Consider the following 25,556-nt stretch of genomic DNA (forward strand, 5'->3'; position numbering starts at 1 on the left):
TGGTGATGTTCTGGTTCCTATACAGGTAGAACGTATACAGATGTTCGTTTTACTGCTATGCTTATCTCAAACATGTTACATAAGTTATTCCGTGTATATATAAAATATTACGTAAAAATAAAAAAAATAGATCAGTGATCAGGAAAGCTAAGTGAGTCGAACCTCCATCTACAGACAGAACACATAATGCTTTCCTATTAGGATAACTCTCCTGAAGAATAAAAACAGCGTGCCCTGTAATCAGAGAAATGCTGAAAAGTACAAAATACTACTCCATATCTAGCTTCAGGGACAAACTAAGAGGTGGAGTGTACACAGAAAGCCAATTCAGCCAAATAATCAGTAAGTGTATATAAAGCAAATACTTCCTGCTAAGCACTGTGCTAGATTGTAGTGTAAGGGTGGTGTGTGGTGGTGCGGTATTGACAAAAGAGCTCCTCAAGAGTGGTTACAGAAGACTCCTAGGGCTACGAGGGCCACACATTAAGCTCCACATTACGGGACTGTAAGAGAATGAGTCCAGTCCATTTTTTAGCAAACCTTCTTTAGCTCTTTTTTTCCACGAGGGGTGGGTACTTCCCTTCTGTTCTTCCCTAACTCTAAAAGTTGACTTCTGTCACTCTAAGGTCACTTCAAAGAGCAGTGATGGGAAGGATAAAGCTAGTTTAGCCTAATGTAGACCTAAAACCCTTCTTGGACTCACAGGACACTTGAGATATAAACCTCTTCCATGAAATTAAAAGGCCTTATCTTTGTCCTCTAGGTAAGGAGAAAGGAACTTGTAATAACAGCATGCGTCCAAGCATGGGCACTTAAGCATGTTGACCACTAGCGCAAATCCGGTAGGAGGCGGAGCTAAAGGGGCCGGATAACGCGTCACGGAGCGCGTGTGCGTCACATTGTAGGAGGCGGGGCTTCCGGGCCAGGTCTCCTCGGCGACCGCCGGGAGCTTGATCGCTTGCGTCGTATGCGGGCTCTGCAGTCATGGGGACCCCTCCAGGCCTGCAGACAGACTGCGAGGCACTGCTCAGCCGCTTCCAGGAAACGGACAGCGTGCGCTTTGAGGACTTCACTGAGCTCTGGAGGAACATGAAGTTCGGGACTATCTTCTGGTGGGTATTTGTCGTCCGCTACTCGCGCCTCCCCACACTGCGGCTTCCCTAACCTCCTCCATCGCCGCACCTGGGAAGGGCTGAGAAAAGCCTCAGTCTTTGAACGCCGTCTCTTCTCTCCTGGGCCTTCTCCAGTGCTCAGGCTCTGTGCTTTTCGGGGGGCGAGTTCATTGGCTTTGGTTGCATCCTTTTGCGGCCTTTGCCCAAATATGTATTTTTGCCTGCCTGCTCTTCTGAACTTTCCTCTCCATCTCCACTGCTCCGTCCTGACCCAGGTCACCATCATTTGCTTTCCTCCAGGCTTGTACTCATAGAATCCCATGTTTCAAAACAAAGAAACACCTAAGCAAAGACAAAATCCTGCACGATTGAATTCATTCTACAACAGAGTTGTCCTTCTAAAGTGCAAATTTGATTATGTCACTCCCCTGCTAACCACGCTTTAGTGGTTTCCATTGCCTTTAGGATACAGCTCAAATTCCCTAACATGGCTGGCAAGACCCTCCATGACTGGCCTCCGCCCTTCTCTGCAGCTTTATCTGTTAATCCTTTTCATGCACTCTCTTGCTCCAGCACCTATCTGTGGCTCTCTATAGGCGTTTCCTCAGCCTGGAGCTTTCTCCCAATTCCCTTTGCCTGGCCACCTTATTCTGCACTCAGGTTTAAGCTCAACTGACAATTCCTCAGTGAAGCCTTCTTTTGCCCTTGTAGACGAAGCAGGTGTTCTGCTCTTTTTTTTTTTTTTTTTTTCCTGTAGCACTCTGCTTATTTTATCTCTTGATTTAGCACATTTTATTTTAAGTGTGTAGTTCAAAAGGTTAAGAGAACAGATTATGGAGCCCCACTTCCTAAATGTAAATCAGAGTTTACTAACTGACTTTTGGTAAGTTACCGTGCTTGAGCTTTCTTATCTGTAAAATAGGGACAATGATAATACTTCATATTGTAGTTTGTGCATTCGGAGGATGGAGAATGGAGAGATATTTGTTGTAGGTTGACAAAAGGAGAGAAATTAATTTTTTAATAGCTATTAAATGTAATGCATTTATATCTTAATGTATTTCATAGAACAACTCTGAAAATTAGATATAATAGATGTCTTATAGATGAAGAAATTGAGGTTTAAGGAGGTAAAGTAATTTTTCTTTGAACTCAAAAGAAGAAAAGTGACAGTCCAGGAAAATTTTGCTAGGATTACCTCAATTTTAAGCTAATGAAGAAAACCTAAAATGAGAAAAAAAAGTAGAGACCACTTGAGGAGTGGTGGATTTTCTTTAGAAATTGCTTTGGTTGCCTGTACTATACTAAGTATTTTGCATTCTTTTACTGTATTTATTATTTGAAGAGCCCAGGCTTTGGGAGTATAGAGGAATCTGCATTCCTACCCTGCTTCTTTACTTTGGTGAACTTTGCTCTGTAGAATGGAAGGATGGAATGGGTGACATTGTATTGTGGTCTCTAACTTTTTTTTTATCTGGGTGTCCTAAAGACAAATGAGGTTTAGTGTGAATCCCCAAGAGTATTGGGGAAAATATCCATTATATATTAAAATGCATGTAACCTTTGTATTTTATTTTGTAACATAACCATGGTTATTTTAATCTATTAAATGTTTCAAATTCTTAACCAGGAATAATTTGTAACCTTTTTCTTTTTGCTCTTCAATTTAGCAAGTCAGGTTGATGCTTTATGAAGATGTGTCATATTTACCTAGTGTATGCTTATGCCTCATAAATACAGAAGAAACACAGCAGAATATTAGGTTTTTATGTTTGAATTAGGAAGCATTCAGATGTGGAATGCTCATCTGTTTCTAGTAGCAGCTAGAATGTACCGCTTCTAATTTTCGTTCATTACTCATTTACTTAAAGTCATAATATATTTTCTCTTTTCTAGTGGTAGAATGAGAAATTTAGAAAAGAACACATTTACAAAAGAAGCTTTAGCTTTGGCTTGGCGATATTTTTTACCCCCATACACCTTCCAGATCAGAGTTGGTGCTTTGTATCTGCTATATGGATTATATAACAGTCAACTGTGTCAACCAAAACAAAAGGTAATATTTGGTGAGTTGTTTTCCCCCAACAAAAATATGAAACAGGTACAAAGTTTTACAACTAGCTGATTTAAATAGAAACGCCAGTGTTTCAAAATTATAATACATTTGTGAAAGAAGATTTACAATTACTAACAACTGTTTTGCTCCTCTTGTTTGCAGATTAGAGTTGCCTTGAAGGATTGGGACGAAGTTTTAAAATTTCAACAAGATTTGATAAATGCACAACATTTTGATGCAGCTTATATTTTTAGGAAGCTACGACTAGACAGAGCATTCCACTTTACAGCAATGCCCAAATTGGTATGTTACTCAAATAGATTGTTTTTTTCATAACGAGAAATTATGCTTCATTGTCCATAAAATACCTCAGTATACATAGAGTGGAAAGACTATTATATAGTTTCCAATACTTATAGAAAGTCTCCGTTTTTAAATTTCATGTGCTTCTGGTTGCCATCTGTTAAGCAGTTATTTAGAAGAGGAAATTAAATTCAGTATCTGCATTTGCTCATTTCTTTACTCAGACATCAGGAAGGGTACTACTGAAAGAGGACCGAGGAATTTTAATGCCAGTCAGTGAAAAGTTGAAGCTTCCACTAATAAAATAGGATATTTCTTTGATCTTATGACAGTTGAGACACTAGATTAAAAGAGCATGGGGTTCTAGTTCTGGTTCTGCCATCAGCTGGCAAGTTATGGAACTTCTTGAATCTCATCTGGATTTATAAGCATGTGCCATGGCATCTTAAGGGTTATTTCAAAAGTCTAATAGTCTTTGAAAAATAGATTACTTAATAACTATATACATAGAGCTGTTTTTGTTTCACCCATGTTTACTGATAGACAGTTTTTACTGCTGTCTTCCTTATTTCTGTACTTAAAAATATACACTTTAAAAGACATTTATTATTATATAGCTGTCATATAGAATGAAGAAAAAAATTCAACGAGCTGAAGTTACAGAAGAATTTAAGGACCCAAATGATCGTGTAATGAAACTTATCACTTCAGATGTGTTAGAGGTAAATTTGCTTTTATTTTCTTGAAATTAAAAAAAAAATTGTTTTATTGTTAACTGTGTATTGTGATTATACCTTCATCTGCTGGATACTGAAAATTATTATAATGATTTTAACCAATCATAGAATGTTTTTTCCTAATTTAAGTCTGCCTATAATGTCCTGTCTTTCTTACCTCATAGGCTTGCCTATTAGAGGAGGTTTCTGGGGGAGAAAGGCATAATTAATAAATGATGCCTCAAATAGTGTCATAAATCCCCCTTTATTTCATTTAGTCCTGAGTCTTAACACTGAAGTAATGATGAAGCTTATGGGGGCAGGCACACAGGTTTTGAGATTTGTGAAACTCAGCACATCTCTGCGGAGAATTGGATGAGAGTCCTTATATAGGAATTTCCAGCTGAGAATAAAGAACTACGTAAACAGCCTTGATATGAAATAAAAAAGTGATCTTAGTTATCAATAGTGATATTTAATGATCTGTTATACCATAAATAATTTTTGTTATATTCTGGAATGCAGTCCTATGTTAACTAATTAGTCTTGGCCCATTAGTTAATATTTGTTGAGTAGAAGTCAATGAATTCATTTCCCTGGAAAGCAGTCTCTTAATTAATAAGGGTATACTATTTCGTTTGCATGATTATATTATTTTTAATATATTGTAGCATGTTATTCCTTATTAACTTGGTCACTTTAGAGTGTCATTTTATTTTGTGTTGCTTTTGCCTTTAAGTTTCGCCTATGAAATTGAAATAAAAGACATCTTTTCACCTTTAGGAAATGCTGAATGTTCATGATCATTATCAGAACATGAAACATGTAATTTCAGCTGATAAATCCAATCCTGACAAAGCCCTCAGCTTGATAAAGGATGACTTTTTTGACAATATTAAGAACATAGTTTTAGAGCATCAGCAGTGGCACAGAGACAGGAAGGTATGTGACTGTTCATTTGATACTTCACCTTTGCATTTGCATTATATAGTAACGGCTACAAGTGGTTGAAAATGTTGAGAGTCAGCCTAGCTGAGGAGCTGCATTCCTGTATAGCTACATTCCTGTGTATTTACTTTTCTTTATTAGCCACTTATTAGCTATGTGATGTTATTTAACCTTACAAAAAGATGTTATATGTAATTATATACGTAATTAAGAAATTATAATTAATAACAATGATATAATATATAATTAAATAATATGTATACATATATAGAGGAATAGGTCATCTTGGTATACCACAGATTGGCAGTCTGAGCCAAATTCTGCACACAGATGTGCTTTGTTTAGTACAACATTGATCCTAACATTGTTTAAAAATTTGAGTTAATTACTGACATATAAATACTTGTAGACTTGTAAAATTTCAGACATCCCAATTTCTCTTAAAAATCAGAGGTTTGGTAGCACTGTTTCCACTTTGATGCAGGGCTGCAGGTTCTAGACCTGAGTGGTGGCCTCTCTCGTTGCAACAGGGGGTCTGCCTCTCTATTTACCACGTGCTCTGCTGGCCTTGGTTTATCCATTTGCAGATCTCATCAACACAAATCTTCAGTTTAGTTTTCTGATCCAAATACTGAGGCTAGAGCTCGCCATATTCCAAATTAACCTTTTCAGCTGGAGAACTATTTTACTCTGGAAACCTAAAGGCCAGCCTTCCGAAATTTACCTTTGACACCACTATTCCATCTTATTTTAGTAAATACTTATTAAAAAGTAAAAATAAGCAATTTCTGATTATTTACTGCTATGTGCGAGATAATGTATTAGTGTTGTCTCAAATGCTAGATAGGTATTATTATCTTATATGTTGTTTTTCAGAAAGATGTATTGCCACTTTTTGGCTTTACGTTATATAAAGGGAGCTGGCTCACACTTAATTTTAGAAAAAATGTATAAGAAAGGGATGAGATGACAGTCTTAGGAAGAAGGAAATACTTTGCTTCCTTTACTCACATTTATTTTAATGAGATAGCTCATTTTAGAATGTTTAGAATACTTTAATTGGCACAAATGACCTAGGGATTTAATGCAAAAATCTATTATAATACTCTTTTAATAAATAAACTATCTTTAATGAGCATTACCAAGACCTCTGAAAACCTGAAGTGAAGGAGAATAAACCAATTTTCTTAACTATCACAAAAAGTGCATGTTATCCTTCATTAGTTAGGAAGATTTGGGCATTTTATTGATTAATTTTAGAACTGTTCTGAAACCTGAACATAATCTTGTCAGGTGGTGAACCCTGCTGCAATAACATGAAACAATCTTTTAGTTTTTTAGTAATAAAAAGGAAATTGATTTGCAATTAATTTTAGTTAATTCGAACTGTTAATGTGTATGTATAAATGTTCTGCTCTTTTAGAATCCCTCAAAATCAAAAGCTAAAGATGGAGAAGAAAAGAGAGAAGGAAATTCACAAGTATCAGAGGTCAGAAAAATTCACTATATGATTGCTTACAGGGCAATAATTTGATTAGCTTCTTTTTATTTTATGTGTGGCTGTAATTTCGTATACTAAACATAATTCTTGGTCAGTGTTATAATAAATATCTTAGAAAATTATGAAACATGGATTATTTGAAGAACTAGTCTGTTCTTTACTGGAAGCCTTGTGAAAGACCACATCAGGTGCAGACTGTGAGTGAGGATGTTAACAGTTTTCAGCAGGGGTAGGGAAGGATGATGGTGGACAGTGTCCTGAGTCTTTATACGTGGGCAGAACAAAGCTCTTGTAATGTTTCTCACTTCCTGTCACACTTTCAACCAGTCTGCTTCCTGCCTCCAGAGTTTTCCATCTGTCTTGGTGGATGAGACAAAAAGCCATCTTTGGGCATAGGCAGGTGAGCAGGGAATGGCCTGATCACCAAGGCTTTTATTCTTATCCTCTTTAAATCCTTGATGAAAACAGTTAATAGCTCTGAGGATGGTATCATGGCACCTGCTATGAGCATATGGTGTATATTTGTTTCTTTACTCAATATATGTCCAATAAATGTTAGTTTCTTTTACCCTATCTTCTATCTCAAATCCTGTTTCCATGGGTATTCATAATTTCATTTAATGTTTATGTGTTTTAACTTTTTCCCCTTCCTGGTTTTTTTTTTTTTTTTTTTTTTTTTACTTCCAGAGATGCGAAAGAGCAGAATCATTAGCGAAAATAAAATCAAAGGCCTTTTCAGTTATTGCTCAGGTAAGTTATTTCTTTAGTAAGATAATTTACAACTTAAATTGCATTTTTATTTTTCATCGAAGTGATAACACGTACGTATATAGTTTTAAAAGTCTGACAGTGCTACATAGCTTATATAATCTTCTGCTCTACCACTTCCACACTTAGATTTCTAATCTCAAGAGGCAACAGTCTTCACCATTTTCTCTTTTAGTATTTACCTGGCATTTTTATGCCAGTTTTTTATGCCATTGTTTTTTATTGTCTTGTAGCTTTTGTATTCCTAGTCATGAAAGGTTTTAGGATTTTCTCTTTATCCCTGGAGTCTTGAAATTTCATGATAATGTAACTTGGTATTGGTCTTTTTCCCATCATTGACCTTGCTTGACTCTCATGGTGGGCATTTTTTGATCTGATAGGCTTCAGTTCTGAGAAATTTTTCATATTGTTTCTTTAATAGTATTCTTTACTGCATTTTTGCTCTTTTGCTTTTCTTGAACTTTTATTTTCTTACTTTTCTGTTTTCAATCTCTATTTTTAGATTTCTTAAATTTTATCTTCTGAACCATTAAGTTATTTCTGCTGACATGTCTTTATTACTAAGATTTTTGTCTTCTCTGAATCTTTTTACTTAAAAAAAATGTATTCTTCATCTTCTTTCCCCTCCCCCATGCATTATCTTATCTTTTTGAGGATGTTAATTATAGTTTTTTGAAGTTTCCTCCCCTCCTCTGCCAATTCTTATTTTTGTTTATTTTGATCTCTGTCTTTTATTTTGGTGGCTTTTTTCAAATGTTTGAAGAGCCTCAGATCATATTTAAGAGTAGCTTTTTAACTTCTATATTTCTTTTTCTTGGATTTAGTCATTTTTACCAGAAAGCAATCTTCCATTCCCTGTCTTGGGGAGGAAGGTGGTAAATAAGTTACCAATGTTGGAGGAGTCTACTTAGAGAATCAGCTGAGAAGCTTACCATTCCTTGTGCAGGTTTCACTTAACTTATTTTCAGTAAGAGGATCTTTCCCCTTCCTCAGTTATACCAGTTTCTTCAAGCCTACAGTTTCTCTAGTTTAGCCTCTCTAGGGAGCAAACCTCCTTTTTTTATATAGGAGGGGGTCAGTTCTTTACTCTTAGGCCTGGGAAATGAGATACTATTTATTATGTAGATTTTCAACCTGTCTACCCATTTTTTAAGTCCCATTTCTGATGACTCCAGTTCCTGATCTCCTTGAATCAGCTTGTGTTATAGTAACTTCCTCAATGTAGTCAATGAGGTTTCAGCTTTCTTCTTTCTGTTGTCAGGTATCGCTCACTTTCCCACTTTCAAATTTTATTTTATTATCTTTTTTACAGCAGCTTTGTTTCTTATTGTCTATGTTTTGTGATATCATTTTTGTTCCTTTACTCTCATTTTAGTGAGTTTTAGGAGAGAGCACTGATAAATTTATGTGATTAATCCCCATATTTTATCCTGGATTTTCTTCATGAATCCAAGAATGTCTTTATTCTTTGAGAAATTACTATCATTTTCTGGTCGTAGAGATATAAGGGAATAAATAAAAAATTAAAAGAGACTGTAGGTTAGTTAAGTTATATAGTTGCTATATCACAGTAAATTATGTACAAAATATTGTTGAATGTCAGCACCAAGAACAATAAATTAATTATTCCAAATTCTTTTATACCAGAACTGTTTCCATATTATATAGTGGTAATGGATGTTTAATGTATGTCTTAAGACATTATGAAATAATTTTTTAAAAATTATTAAACAATTAAATTATAACTCCCACAAATTGTTATATGTGTGTGTGTGATTGCATAGTTGTGGTTTTTCTCCTTTATTGAGGTACAGTTAACATACGGTACATGGTAGCTTTTAAACAATTGTTAATACCTACTTGCACTACATATGTGACATTAACGGAAAACTTCTGTGTTAGTTAGGACTCTGCTTAAGCAAATAAAGGAATTCATTGACTGTTGTAACTGAAAAGTCCTTGGACTCTCCCTCCATTTCTTACCTTTTATGTTTCTTTCACTTTCTTCAAGTGCTGTTCATGACAGCTCTAGCCTTGCGTGTTCCCAGTTGTAGGTTCAGTGGAAATGGAGAATTTTCCTTCCTAACAGTTAAACAGAATTCTAAAATTGAGTTGTATTACCTACAATACAGATCATATACCCACTCCTGAACAAATCACAGTGGCCATTGAGATGTGAAACTCATTTTGACTAGATCAGTGTCACATGGCCAGACCTGGAACCAGGCATAAAGTAGTTCCATTTGAAACATGTGGTAGTAACTAAGGAAAATAAAATATTAGAAGGAAGAAAAGGTTATTATGCAGTAAAAAATAGTACTTGTCCTTTACACCTCCATTTCCCAACCGTGTGACCACAACAATTATGTTTTAACCCATTTTGAGCAGATGATGATGACAGCTGCAGGAAACTTCCTTTGTATAGGTAAAAGAGTATATACATGCAACAGGTATTAGGCAAGCCAGTATAATGGTAAAGTACTTTATGACAGTATTTCTGCAAATCTTTCCTCAGCTTTGATTGTGTGTTTTGTCTTTGTCAGTTGCATTTCTTTTGTGATTCATTGTGGTTAATTGAATTTCTAACTTTTAAGGCATCCAAGTCAAGAAGGCATCGTCAAGTCAAACTTGACTCTTCTGATTCCGATTCTGCATCTGGTCAAGGACAAAGCCAAGCAGCTAGGAAAAAAAGAAACAAAGAAGTATTGAAATCGGCAGGAAGGAAGATGTCTTCCAGAAAAAGAGGTAGCTTTTTAAAGTCTTTTTGAGACTCAGCAAACATGAATAGGTCTTAATTACAATGTTCCCTTGCTGTTTTTTCATTATTAAAAGGGATTAGATACTTGTTTGAGAACCTTGTGAGATTAAAAGTAAATTATCTTAGATATTTAGAATTTTACTGCTAAAAGGAACTCTAGGAATCGTCAAATTTATTGTTTTATAGATGATGAAATTAAATTTAGGCCAATGTAGATTAAATAACTTGCCCCAAAGTGATACAGCTAGATACTTATAGAATCAATCTAGAATTTTTCAGGGCATATTTTATTAGTAATTTTCATGTGCGAAACAAACTTACATGTAGAATAAGGTAAGTATGATAATAGCGTCCTATAAACCATATTTCCCTCAAGCTGCACTAATTAAACTATACCTTCTTTTCTTTTGAAATAGTGTATCTATAAAATTAACTTTGGTATTTGGTTCTTAAAAAAATGACTGTATATTTCAATAGTTTAAATTTTTAAATTTACACAAATAATATATATTCACCATACACGAAGTTGAAGTCTGATTAGCAGACCCAAGGGGAAAAAAAGGATATTAGAAACATTAGTAAAAATTTAATGCCTAATATAAAACACACTCCTAGCTATTGCAGCAGTATATGAAGATATATTACCGTCTTTTAATTTTTTTTTTTTTTTCCTATATTGAGGTAGTGGAAGGAGATTGAAGTTAAATACCTTTAATATAGTCCACATATGATTAAGTTCTATTGCTTGGAGTACATGGAGAATTCAGAGGAGGAGATACCACATTTGTTAAGGATAATCAAGAAATTCTTCCAAAGGAGAATTTTTAGTTCTTTTTACAAAGGTAGCAGATATTGTGAAGAAAACTGTTAGGCGAATTTCACTTATGGATATTACTGAAAAAATCCCAAATTATATGTATTGGAAGAATCCCGGATATAAAACACTTCGAATGCATTCATTCTAGGATGCAGTGATGTCAATATAATTTGTCATATAAGTAGGTTAAAAGGGAAAATGTGAATTCATTTTTATAGTACCCAAGAAGATGTTTGATAAAATATACTATGCATTTTTGATTTTTTAAAAATCCTCTAGGTCAGCAAACTCTGTAAGGAGCCAGATAGTCAATATTTTGTGGGCTTTGTGGGCCATATCATATGATTTCTGTCACAGCTACTCAACTCTGCCATTGTAGGGTGAAAGTAGTCACAGAGAATAAATAACCAAATGAGTGTGTTTCAGTAAAGAGGTATTTATGAAAATAGGTTGTGAGCCAGATTTGCCTCTAGCCATAGTTTGTTAATCCCTGGTCCAGATGAAAGAAGTAGATGGTTATTTCTTTAACTTAAAATAGTATGTGGGTGTGTATATGTGTGTCTGTGTCATTAAACCAAAAGCCATCTTATGTTTGATGGTAATACATAGAAGTATCACAATTTTATTTAACATTGCTCTTGATGGACTAATCAATGTAATTAGGCAGGAGAGTGAAGTGAGACAGATATAATTTCAGAAAGAAAGTCTATAAAATTATAATGATTTTCAAATGACTAATTTTTTGCCTAAAAAAATCCTAAAGAGAATTTGCTGAAAAAAATTAAGAATAAAAAATTTGTAAGGTAAAGGATACCTTACAGACCTCACAGAAATTGGAAGGATAATAAGGAAAAATTATGAATAATATTATGCCAATAAATTAGATAGCTTGGATAAAATGGATATATTTCTTAAAAGATATAAATTTCTAAAACCAATACAAGAAGGAATAAAAAAATCTGAGTACTTCTATGTTTACTGAAGAAATTAAATTCCCAGATGGCTTCACTTGGAATTCTAGAAAATGTTTAAAACAGAGTAATATCAATCTTGTTCTTTCAGAAAACCTCAGAAGGAACATTTTCCAGCTTATTGACCTTATAGGAAAAGAAGACTAAAGACTGGTATCCCTCATAAACATAAATCTAAAAATCCTTGCAAAATATTAGTAACTTGGTTCCAGCAATATATTAAAGGGGCAGTGTATTAGGACAAACTATGGTTTACCCCAGGTATATAAAGCAGGAATATATAATTATTTATTTTTCACCATATTAGCAGAATAAGGAAGAAAACCTATATAATTTCAATATATGTAGACAAAATATTTGACAAAATTTAGCATTTATTCATGATAAATGAAAAACTGCAGCTAATGTCATACTTAGTGGTGAAATGATATTTTCTCCCTAAAATTGAGAACAAGGCAAGGACGTCTGCTCTCATTGCTTCTATTATACATCATATTAAAAGTCCTAGCCAGTGATAAGACAAAAAAAGGAAATGATAGACATTTAGATAGGAAAAGAAGAAGTAATACTCTGTTTGCAAATGAAATTACTTTTTACACAGAAAATCTAAAAAAATCTACATTATAGCTATCAGAGCTAAGTTTAGCATGGTCATAAGGTTCAGGGTTAGTATTTCTGAACTATATTAACAATAGGTCATTAGAAATATTTTAGAGAAAGTACAATAAAACCAAAAGGAAAATTACTTTACTATATAGGTGACAATGTATAGGATCTGTATGCTGAACACTACAAAACTATGAAAGGAGTAAAAAAAAAAAATGAGAGATATATGGTCTTCATGAATTAGAAAATCCAGTATTGTTAAGATGTCAATTACTCCCAAATTGTTCTATACATTAAATGCAATACCAATAAAAAAAATCCCAAGAGGGTTATCATGTATAAATTAACAAGCCGATTCTTAAATATATATGAAAATTCAAAAAAACTGGAGGCCAAAACAGTTTTGAAAAACTACTATAAATCTTTAGGAATCAAGACAGTGTGCTATCTGCCAAAAGATAGACACACAAATCAATGGAAAAGAGTAGAGCATCTAGAAATAGAGCCATATATGTATGCTTAATTTTATATTCTACAAAAGTGCAAAGGCAATTCAGTGAGGAAAAAGGATAATCTTCAATAAATGGTGCTGATACAGTTTTATATCCATACGCAAAAAACAGATCCTTGACTCATACCTTTCATCATATACAAAAGTTAATTCAAAATGGATCATAGACCTAAATATAAAACCTAAAATTATAAAACTTATAGAAGAAAACATAGAAAATGTGATCTTGGTTTGGGCAAAGATTTTTTTATATATGACAGAAAACACAAACCATAAAAGAAAAAAAATATTGGTAAATTGGACTTTCTCAGAATTAAAATTCTTTGGAAGACACTGTTAAGAAAATGAAAAAACAAGCCACAGACTGGAGTAAAACATGGAAAATACAAACCTGATATCTTTATCCAGAGTATATAAAGAACTTCAAAACTTAGTAAATAAACAACTCCATTTAAAAATTGGTTGGGAAGCTAAGCAGGGTTGGGCTGGTTAGTACTTGGATCAGAGACCACCTAGGAATACTAAGTGCTGTAGGCATAAAAAAATAAAAATAAAAATGCGTTGGTAAAAGATTTGAACAGACACTTCAGAGAAAATATGTGGATGGCAAACACATGAAAGAAGCTCAACAGTTTTAGTTATTAGGGAAATGCAAATTAAAATCACAGTGACGGTCCACTATTCCCTGTCAGAATGTCAACAAAAAACAAAAAACACAAAAAAAATTGGCTGTAACAAAAGCTGGTGAGGATGTAGAACAGTTGGAACCTTCATACATTTCTGGTGGGAATCCAGTAATGGTGCAGTCACTTTGGAAAACTGGCAATTCATAATAGTTCATTATACACTTAACTGTATTTACTAGCAGTCTTTCTCTTTGGTATTTACTCAAGAGATATTAAAATGTATATTCACACAAAAATTTATACATAAAAGTTTATAGTAGTTTTATTTATAATTGTGAAAAGTTGCAAACAGCTTAAATATCTTCAACTGGCCATTGGATAAACACACTGGTATAATCATATAGTAGAGTACTACTCAGCAATAAAGGACTATTGAAGCATTGTAATGACGTGGATGAATTTCATATATGTAGCAGTAGATGAAAGAAGCCAGACACAAAAGGCTACATACTGTATGATTCCACTTATAAGACATTCTGGAAAAGGCAAATCTATAGAGACAGAAAACTGGGGGTAGAAGAAGATGTTGACTGCAAAAGAGCTCAAGGGAAATTTTTGGCATGATGAAAATTTTCTGTATTTTGATTGCAGTGGTGATTGCATAACTATGCACTTGTTCAAATTGCTAGGTGTGCACATTAAAAATGGTGAATTTTGTTATATATTATTAATAGTTCAATAACCAAAACCAAACCAAAGGTTATGAGAAGATTCATTAGTTTGATTATACGTAAAAAAATAACTTCTGATAGATTAAATTTTTTTTTTTAAGGTATCAAAGATAGTTAGGTTTAGAAATGTGCGCAAACATTTTTTTATTAATAATTAACCTTACTTTGAATAAGTGCAGCAGAGAGGTAAGCTGGTCAAGATGCTTTCTTAAACACTTGAAAAACAGGTTGTTTTGTTTTTATGTGGTTGAGGAACAGAGGAGAAGCAAGTGTAAGATAGGAAAGAAATGAAATGAAAGTTCCATTTCATCTTAAATGTTTTGACAAGTATTATTTATGAAATGTTGCTGTTTTCACTAGCATATTTTATTACTTAATGTGGTTACTAAAACATTTTCATAAAGTCTGAAATTAACTTAAGGATAGGTTCTTTAACACATCCAAGATTTGTTATTGAATTTACACAGACATGTTAGGGAAGATTTAACCCATGAAAAAGAAGGTATAATAAAATGTGATCTGAATTCGGATCTTCAGTCGTAACTATTTCAGCTCACCAGCTTTTTAGCTTAGAAGGTATTGTAAGTACTCTGAAGCAGAAGTAATTTGTTATTCTATTTCTCAATAAAGATCCAGGTACTTACTTCACAGTTTCTTTTTAATTAAAAGTTCATTTCCTTAAGGCGGAAAGGTATTTTTGATTTCATAGTTTTTTCAAAAAGAGGTGCCTTATGGTCCATAAAAAGCAAAAGATGTTGTGAAACTATTTGCAGCACATATATGATAATGTTAAAATTTCTAATTTTAGGAGAAATCGTATAAGTTAGTAAAAGAACCACGACCCAGTAGAAAAATGGGCTAGGACACCAACAGGCACTTTACAAAGTACAGACAGTCAATGTACATATTTAACTTCATTAATAAGCAAAGAAATGTAAATTAGATCATGATTTTAATATAATTTATTAAATTGGCAAAGATGAAGGATAGCTGATTACCCATTGATGATGAAAGTGTGAGGAGATAAAATCTGAATTGAAATAGGAGTATAAATTGGCACATCAGGTTTAGAGAGCAATTTGGAATCATCTCTCAAAATTTTTAATGTATTGCCTTTTAACTTAGCAATTCAATTTTTAGTAATTTATCCTTTGCAAGTAACAGAAACACATGACATAAACAACATTAAAAATTGAGTACATAAAATTATTGGTAGTCCATACAAAGGAATTTTTTACAGTTATTAAAAAGCTGGGGGAAGTTATATATATATTGACATGAAAATATGACCAAAATATATCGATGCATTGCTTAGTTCGGATGTCTTAAAAACAAATATGATTTCATTTCTGTTAATAAAAATATATATAGGCACGGACACAATATATGTCATTGAAGAAATCTAGAAGCATATTAACAGTATTTATTTCTAAGGGATAGGACCATGAGAAATGTCTAAGTCCATAAATTTCTATAATGTTTGAATTTTATGTGATAATATATTTAGTAATTAGGAAAAATCCAAAAATTTTAATAAAACCATTCTGTAGGCTAAGACAAGTAGAGGGATTGGCATGAAAACGGGCGAGGTAGTTGGAAGTCTAGAGGGAGAGGTCCATTTTGCCTGGAGTGTAAAGGATGTGTCTAACGTGGAACCAAGAAATTTTAACTTAATTTGGTAGGAAGAGGGAGCATCATCTGAGACTTCTGAGCAAGAAGATGGTATGACCAGTTTTAAACATTTATCTTCCTTATGTATATTCTGCATATCATCTAGAAATGGAAAAAAAATGATTTTATATGATAACAATTATTATTTATGTAACACTTATTAGCCACCAAACTTTTTTCACATGTCGGAGGTCACCTAGGTAATAAATAGAGCTGAGACTTGGATGGCCGTCTGTATGAATCCAAGCATGAATCTTTTGACGGCTATACTTGCTGTCTGTCAGGTAATTAGAAATGTGGGTCTGGAGCTTAAATTAGACAGGCCCTTAAGTAAGTTTCATAAAGTGTAGCCGCCTCTCTAGTAATCATTTATTTTGAGATTAAGCAAAAGTCTATTATCATTGCATCCCACACAATTAGCTTTGAGCATAGTAAAACTATCTACCTGACATCCTCTGGGGAATTAGTTTTGTGGCTGACTGAGGTTAAGGATTTAAATATCAAAATTTACTTTTTAAAAGTTTAGTTATTCTGGTTGATGGCTTTCTAAAACATATTCTTTATGTTTCTTGTCTTCTATAACGTGCCTTTATAATTTTTATAATTAGAAAAGTACTAAAATGTTTTTTATTCTCTCCTATTTTCTAGAACAATGTATCCTGAACATAATTTAATTTTCTCTCTATGACTCAGGGTTATCCTCATGTGCATATTATTTTACTGGGTTTTATAATATAATGATCCAATCAAGACATATCTTATATGCATGGAGCAGTTTATACTTATGTTTCCACGCTGCAGTTTTTGTGTCAGCTCTTAGGTCTTATTTTAAAAAATAGTTTTTCTATCACATTTGTTGTGATAGGTGCCTTTTCTCTGTTCTTGGTGTGCAGGCTTGTAGCAATTTTTTTTGCCCTTTTGCTGCTTCTTAACTGCAATGTTTAAAAAACTGATTGGCCATTCGTTTCTGGTTTCTGTAAAAGAAATGTAATTAGGTTCCGGATAATGTAATTTGGTTCTGAGGAACATACCCATGGCTGAAGTTCATGAGCTGTATTTAATATGTGGACTTTAAGATAAACATCCTTGGTTCCTGGCTGCATGATTAGGGGGTAAAGCATTGTATTTTAAAGAGTTTTTGGAGAACATTGCTTTTTCTTTTCTAAACCTATTCATTTAATGTAGAAATACTAGATCTCTAAAATGTAGTTAATCATCATATAACTAGATGAAGGTTTGTTTCTCAGTCACTACTTTTTTAACTCAAAAATCCTTCCCTTGACATTGTTGGATAAATTCTGTTAGGTTGTAATTGTAGATTAAAAAAACACTGTAATTGATATGGATGGACATATAATTTTTATAATTAGAAAAATTATAATGGACATGGCTAAAAGATTGTGAATAATAATAATTTTGGATAGATCATACTGATTATAATTTTGTGAACAACCGAAAAATTCTATCGATTCAAAGTCTAAAGAAACATGATTAGATCTGGTGAGATTTTCTAAAAGATTATCTTAAAAATCATGTAAAAATTATTGTAGTTAGTACGTAGGACTTGCAAGTAAATGTGAAGTTCTATTTTGATAACTTAATGGGAAGTTTGTATTATTTTGTTGTTTGAATTGTGTTTAAAATGGAAGCTTTTTGCCACAGTTTACTCGGTCCATCTTAGAACAGTCTCTTCATAAAATCTGTACACCATTAAGATTCCAGCATACATGTGTTCAGAGCAGAAAGCTTAAACTCATTTTCATTTAATTTGCCTCTTGTGCTGACAGGCACTTATTAACATATATATTCTGTGAAGTATTGTATTATAAAGTAGTTGAATCCACATCTACTCGTTTACTATTTAGTGAGGCCCTACTGTATGCCAGGCACTTTTCTAAGTGCTGGAGTTCATCATTTTAAATCAAAATCTAACCTTATGAAGCTTATCTAGTGGGAACAGGCAGACTATAATGAAACAAATTATAATATACGAGGTACTAAAAATGTTGTGGAGAATAAGGCAGCATGAGGAATAAAGAATGACTTTGGGGTGGAGGTTGCTGTTAGGGCATAGAAGTTATATATTAATGACAATGGGTTTGATCAATACTGAAGGTTGATGGAGAAAGCTTTCGATGTTTTAGAAAATGGAAAGTCAGTGGCAGATTTTGACTAGGGAAATATATCTTGCAGAGCATGTGTGGCGATAAAAGAAAGTGCGTCTTCATTCAAAAATAAAGCTATTAACTTTAAAATTACATTTAAGATTAATAAAGTTGAAGTAACACACATGATTATTCCCTGATGTCAGCAGATATAACCTGTGCTGTGTGATGAAGATTGAATAAGAAATCTATATTTGGCTAATTTTATTTCTTCCTTTTTCCATTTTCTTTAATGGAAGAATTAGAGATTATTTTCAAAGAATAGATAGAACTATATTAATACTTAAAAAAGATATGTATTTCAAAATGCATGTTTGTTTACCATTACAATTTTAGCTTTTAGTTTAAGCATAATTTTTATGTTGTAAGACTGACATTATTTGTGTAAATTTTTTTCTGAAAGAGTAACATTCTTTGTTTTCATATAAAATCATTTTTTTTCCATTTCTAGATGATATGCAGAATATACATAAGGAAGATAAATGTTTAAGTCTGAGTATGCCTGTAATTACAGAAGAGGATGAGGAGAACAAAAGCTATAGTGAATCAGGTACAGATCAAATTTTTTCAAACTACTGAAGGAAAGCTATGCTCATAGAGTATTAAGAGCATGATGAATGACTCTATGTTCTTGTGATGTTTTTATCTTTGGCACATTGGAGATTGGTATTAATCATACTGTTAAGACACTTAAAAGTAGCAATTGATAATTCATCAGTGAAAATGAATATGATGTGTATTAATAATAATGCCTGTTGATTTTTTGCCCTTTGGTCTCTGTATTCATCCAGCAAGCATTTATTGAGTGTCTGTGTTTCATGCACCTAGATACAGTGATATAAAGATATATACCACAAGAATTTAACAACCATTTTATTTTAATCACAATGATTGTAGATCTGAGCACAGTGACCAGCCATAGTGGACCCAAGTAAAAATTTGTTGAACGAATCATATCAGTTTGTATCCCCAAGGACTTTACAGTTTAGTTTGGGAGGATAACAAGCTAGTACATTATAGTAAAGAGAAACAGGGTGCTATGAAGCATATAGACATTGAAGAATAGACAAGTAAAAGGGAGTATTTATTCCTCCAGAAATCTGAGTGCTTCTGTGGTTTGCTTATGTCAGCTTAAAACAGTTCTTCATAATCTCATGGTGAGTTTCAAGCTATACTTTTACTGTGTTCGAACTATTAATCAGACATCTTTATGGCTAGTTGGCAAGTCCTATTCCAAAATCTATCAGCTCGTGATTTCTAAAAATTTGGTTTTCATTAAATCATAATTACATAAGCACATAATCTAACAATTCAAATAATTTTATAATGCCTGTTATAAGGAACCACAGTCTTATGACTCTGATTCCCATTTCTTACTCCCCAGAGATAATCACTTTTAACTCTTTACTAATTATCGTGGTCTTTACCTCTGTGTCTCTAAATAATGTGTTCGTATCATCATTTCTTAATACTTAAATTCTGGATTATCCATTGACTTCCCACTGAGGAAGGCAAGGATTTAGTTCTCTTATATTTTTCACCTCCCACCCCAAACACATGTATGCTTCCCAGCCCCACCCTCTCCATTTTATTTGTATTGGTTATTCAGCCTTTACAAAACATTGTGGGCAGTAGGACTGTGTAATAGACTATGATTCTTCCTTAATCTGTGCACTCATTCTTTTTCCTAGAGATTTAATAACTTTTTTTTTTGCCTTATTAACTTATTTTTTCTGTGTACTTATCACTAATTTGTCCCCAAACACTTCCTCAGTTGTGTAAATCTTTTCTTTGTAAATTCAGACACATTAGGCATTTTATCAGTTTTGTCTTTTTAAAGAGGTCTCTTCCAGACCTGTGACCTCCTATCTGCTGGGCAGTGTGTCCTTGTGGCCTTCTGCTCTCTGTCCTGGCTGCCCCTTTCTTCTGGGAACCTGTTTTCTTTTTCATTTTTTTCTTTGTCTTTTCGCATTCCTTTTCCTGTCATTATGCTTTTGTTTTAATTGGTGGAGAATATTTCTTTACATCTTTCATAATTTCTGTGTTTTTGTATCTCCTATGATTTTCTTTGTGTTTAATGACCAGTAACTATTAGGTTCACAGACATTTATTTGTGTGTTGCCTCTGACATCTTCTGTGGTAGCCAAAAAGATGTATGGTACTAGTGTTTTGGAGTACATTTTCAGGTTTAATTGGAATGAAATTGAAGTCTTAGATGCTTTATCTCTCTTGGCACTGGCCTAGATACCTTTCAAATCCTGCACATGGGTCCATGCTCATTATAGGGAGGGCATACTCATATGAAGCAATTTCAGAGTAGCTTGTTATTAACTATGATTTAAGATGACTAGAATCCACATTAGTAAGTCTTCAACTACAGTATCATTTTGAAGAAAAAATCATGTATATGTCAGGTTTGAGATTCCTTATGGGAGCTTTGCTGTGATGGCATTCTTGTTTAATACCAATTAAACATCCGTATAGTTTAATGTATGTCATCAGTTAAGTATAATTTCTTTGGATCTGACAGACTTCTTAATTTTATGTCTTTAGAGTTCACTGCACCCAAGAAGAAAAGAAAACAAAGAACAAAGAGCTTGGCATAGAGTTCTTAATTTTGAACTTTCTAACAGAAGAAAAGATTTATATTTTGTGTATTGAAATACAGTAAGACTGACAGTATTAAAAATAATTCTTCTGAGAAACTGTAGGTTATTCCTTTGAAATGGCAATACTTTAACATAGTTCTAGGATTAAAGTACAAAAAATTAAAATAATTTATTCTGAAATTTAATTTTAACATTTTCTTTTATGAAATCTGCATAAATGGACATAAAATTTGGATTTAGAATGTAATAGAAGTAATCCTGTTATTTGCAAATTAATAATATTTCCTACAACTTTTTGTGATCTTATACTATGTAAGTACAGTTATGGTAATAGTAACTATTATATTTAAAATCTTTTTCCTTGAAATATTATTAATGTTTATTACACATGAATGGCTAATTGTTTTTTATCTGTGATCTGGTAATGAATTTGTTTATGATGTATATTAACTATTTTATATGTTGTATGGGTAAGTGCATTAAAGTTTTTATCTTACTTTGTTTTTTAATATATGAAACATACATGGTTAGTAACTTATGTGATTGATAACTTAGGAAGTTCAGTTTCTGCCTCTGCAACCAGTTAAATAGTCTTTGGTGCTTGTTGTAAAGCTTCCTTTGGCCTGACATTTACATGTATACATGTATGTGTACGTGTATGTATACATCTGTCCATATATCTATATATTATAATTAGTAAATACACTGAGTACAACATTTAAATTCTCATTATTTCTAATAAAACCTTTAAGAATGGTAAAGTAAATTCCAGAATGTGACTATGGTACAGAATAGTTGGTACTCTGAAAAAAATTCTATCACTTCCTGAATGTGCCTCCCTGTTAATTTCTCATTTGAGGCGTTTGAGTGGAGATTGATTGCCTGAGCCATCTTATTTGAATTGCTACCAATAGCAGACCATCTCTATAATCATGTGGTTGGCTCAGCTTGTCTTACAGTCGAATCTACTCCATGTTTTCCAGCATTGTATATTTAGGAATTCTGTAAATGTCCTGGGAGTGACAACATGTGATATCTGTAATCTTTTCAAAACAAAATACTAATGGTAACCCAAATAAAACTTTAATGTATTAAAATATATGTTATCACACTAGCCACTAAACAAAACTGTTTCCCATGACTGATTTCAGATGTTTCTGGTAATAGATGGGACAGTTTTCATAATGTGGATGGGTAGAGCTTCTGGGATTTAAATATTCCAGGTTTGGGGGCACTTGGAGGTATGGGTCCATTATTGGCTATTTACATACCAGGTTATTTGTTAGAACTTGTCTGATCATTAAAGTGTATAAACATTGTACAGAATATAGTGGTTTGCCTTCTATTTTTTTTTTTTCATAACAGTATTTATAAAATACAAGGTATCATTTCACTTGTACAATGAAGAAACTACCTCCAGATGGAAAGTGGCTTGCCCACAGTCACAGAATTAGTAAGCGATGCATCTGGGGATACAAATACAGGGCTCTGGCTTATAATTTCAGTGTCATTTTATACAAGCCAACAGAAATGGAAATCTAGAGCACTAATGTCCCATTTCAAAATGGCTTAAACAATAAAGTATTTTTTTATAACCAGTTGAGTCTTGGTGCTGGGTGGCTCTGGGTTATATACTATAGTACAACAGTTCAGTGATGACTTCATATATCCAGGTTTGGGTACTTAGGGAAAGCTTTATATCAGTATAGGGAACTGTTTACCAGCCAAGTTCCCAAGGGCCAACCTTGCCAGCAAAACTTTCCAAGGGTAGCAGTCTCAGGCCTGTTATGTTATATCTTTTTTACACAGGTAGGTTCATTTCACTTTTCACTATTAAACAATGCTACATTGACCTTTGTGTGTATATCTTGGCTCACTTATGTTGGTATTTCTGTTAGATAAGTATGCACATGAATTTACTTGTCAAAAGTATGCATAATTTTATAATTTTGATAATTATTGCCAAATTGAACACCAAAAAAAGACTGCAAGTATACATTCCTAATCACAGTATTTGCAAGGGACTCTCCACACCTCCATTACACTGGTTGTCAATCTTTGTAATTATTGTCAGTTGAATATAGCCTGAATTTTAACAGCAGAAAATCTAGAAAGATAGATAAAAGTAACAAAATTGTACTAAGCAGATGTGAGTTGTTGTTGATTTCTGACAGACTGCATTGCTTGAGCTCATAGCAAATTTTTCATGAATATATTGTAAAGATAGAGTGTGAAATCACTTGATAGATTTGCTTTAAATGTGAAATTGGAATTTAATTGAAAAGAGTTCAAATAGAAAATACTTGTGTTTAACAGTGGGTTTTCAGAATTAAAATGTGGGGTACAAATAATAGTTACCTATTAAAATAAGTTATTTGTATTTCCAACCTAATTATAAAATAACCACATCATAAGTACATGATTTAATATTAAATATTTACTAACTTTTTCGTAAGGGAAGACACATTGTGGCAGTGTTCATAAACCCAAGCTGTATTTTAAAATCATACCACTTTCAGAAATCTTAATATATGAAAGTATTATTCACAGTAGAGGATTGGAATTAAAGCAGTTTTAATGTTATATGCCAGGTTTACTTGAAGAATCTAAAAAACGAACAAACCATGAATAAAAGAAGTGAGATCATAAAGAAATGGAGCTAGTATGGATGATTACCAGGGGAATATTTTCACTTTGAAATTAAAGTATTCTAATTTATTTCTTCACAAGGAAACTACCCTGGAAATGTGCGGTTCTGAATAAGAAATCCTGTGTATTGCCTTCGTTTTCTTTTCTGGTGCTGTTATGAGTTTATGTTGTGGGAAGCGCACGTAAGATCCCATCTGGGTTTATGACCCCTTCCTCTTATGGCTTCGAAGGTTTCTTAACCGTGAGGGAATATACTGAGTGTGGGGAAACACTCCCAATCTCTACAACACGCAATTAAAGTGTGTGCTCCCTGAAATAAACATGGTTGTACCATCTGCAAGGTATTTTCTGCCAAAGGAGGGATAAGGAACCAATTTTAGGCAAAGACACTGTCATCTCCAGGGATTTCCAGAACAGTGAAAGGGAAATTCATTAACAGTGCATTTATCTAAATGGTTCGAATACTTGTAATTTTCTCTCTTAGAAACTAAGAAGTCAAAAATTTGTATCCCAGTTCTGCCACTAATTTATTGTGTATCCTTAAAAAAATTTATTTTTGTTTAAATTCTTTTCTCAGCTGTAAGTTCAAAATAATATAGAAGTATTTACTGACTTGTCAAAAATATTAAGAACTGCATAATACTTTGAAAATACAAAGATATGAATGTTAAACTTCAAAATAATTACTGCTGGAAAGTATAAGCTTTTAAAATGTACTTGGAAGACAAGGAAAACCAGAGTGATTATTAGTGCTTAATGTGATTTTTGAAGTGATTTTCTTAAGTCATAATAATCAAAAGGTTATGCATTTACACAGATCCTCAGATTGATATGAGACAAAGCTTCTATGGCTGAAGTGACAACTTAAGGAGCACCTGGTTTCCCTTTTCAAGTTGAATTAGTTATGGCTTCTCTTCCTAGCAGCATATTTTAGTAATGACAGAAAGATTCACACATATATAGATAAAATATCTTTAATTGAGGTATCTTTAAAAATGAATTTTATGAGCTGAAAATTACTTTTGCTTTGACATAAAGAGCCTAGGAAAATATGCAGAATTATTAATGCCTTCCCAATTTGTCTTTGATTCTTGAATTAAATTATAGCTTGAAGAATGCTTGCTTCTAAAATGGCATTGAGAGGATTCTGTGGGTGCTTAACTTCACATTTTCACCTTTTGAACAACTATGTAGTAATTTTCAAGGCACATTTAAAAAATTCCCTGTATGAAAAGTCAATGCTGGTGCCTTAGGCTGTATAACCTCTTTCTATGTGGTATTTTTTATGCCTGAATTGTTTGGTTTAATGTGCTCTATATTGCAGGTCTGGATTTTTTTTTTTTAAGATAACTTTGGACAGCCTCCTCGAGGTTGCAAGGAACAAAGGCATTTTATCTTAAATGCTGGAGAGGCTTATTTTAAGAATACAGAGGACAATAAAGTAACTGTCTCATCAGAGGCACAGCTTCTTGGAAAGCTGAAAAAATGGATCTTAGTCATGTAGTGAACACAGCAGCATGGATGGCCAGGTTGTGGCCTCGTCTTGAAATGAATGTCCATTTTTATATAGTCGTAACATGCGTACTGTTATTCATGTATTTTCCAGCATCTCTCTGAACATCTACTTCTACTGTCTCTGAAAGAGTTCTGATTGATTCTACCAGTTATAATGCAAAAGAGAGTCCCATGACTGGGCACAGATTACTGGGTTATTCTGGCCTCCCTTTTGTCCACCAAAGGATGGCTGCCCTTAGCTAAAGCATAGATCCATAGTACAGTCAGCTGTGGCCAGTTAGCAGGGTCACAAGCCACAAGGCACAGCAGATTATGTGGAAGGATCTAACTCTGGCAGTTTAGAAATGATTAGGACAGGCCTTTGGACTCTCACGGATTTCTCAGTCCAATCATGATTTGATAAAAATGATAATGATGCTGTACATTATTGTCATTATTGCAACTTTGTGAGTAATCAAATAGTGGCAAAAATGTTCACTAGACAAGCAGCAGCATTGTACAGTGGTTGAGAGAGATTGCTCAG

At 33.3% G+C, this 25,556-nt stretch overlaps 1 protein-coding gene across 2 annotated transcripts; it reads left to right on the top strand.

Annotated features, from left to right (window-relative positions):
- The first annotated feature begins 914 nt into the window (after nucleotides 1-914).
- On the top strand, nucleotides 915-22,195 carry SNAPC1 (small nuclear RNA activating complex polypeptide 1). 2 transcript variants are annotated; one of them, XM_016141797.2, is made up of 10 exons: nucleotides 915-1,112; nucleotides 3,009-3,168; nucleotides 3,331-3,471; nucleotides 4,089-4,193; nucleotides 4,971-5,129; nucleotides 6,559-6,624; nucleotides 7,324-7,386; nucleotides 9,999-10,149; nucleotides 18,712-18,810; nucleotides 20,814-22,195. In XM_016141797.2, the coding sequence occupies exons 1-10, from the start codon at nucleotides 985-987 to the stop codon at nucleotides 20,864-20,866; spliced, it is 1,125 nt and encodes a 374-aa protein (XP_015997283.2). In that variant the 5' UTR covers nucleotides 915-984; the 3' UTR covers nucleotides 20,867-22,195. The 2 variants fall into 2 exon arrangements, with proteins under 2 accessions (XP_015997283.2, XP_036073556.1); XM_036217663.1 differs by lacking the exon at nucleotides 20,814-22,195 and adding an exon at nucleotides 19,357-20,781.
- The last annotated feature ends 3,361 nt before the right edge of the window (nucleotides 22,196-25,556 follow it).

This window comes from Rousettus aegyptiacus, unplaced genomic scaffold (assembly GCF_014176215.1).
Source record: "Rousettus aegyptiacus isolate mRouAeg1 unplaced genomic scaffold, mRouAeg1.p scaffold_m13_p_3, whole genome shotgun sequence".
Lineage (NCBI taxonomy): Eukaryota > Metazoa > Chordata > Mammalia > Chiroptera > Pteropodidae > Rousettus > Rousettus aegyptiacus.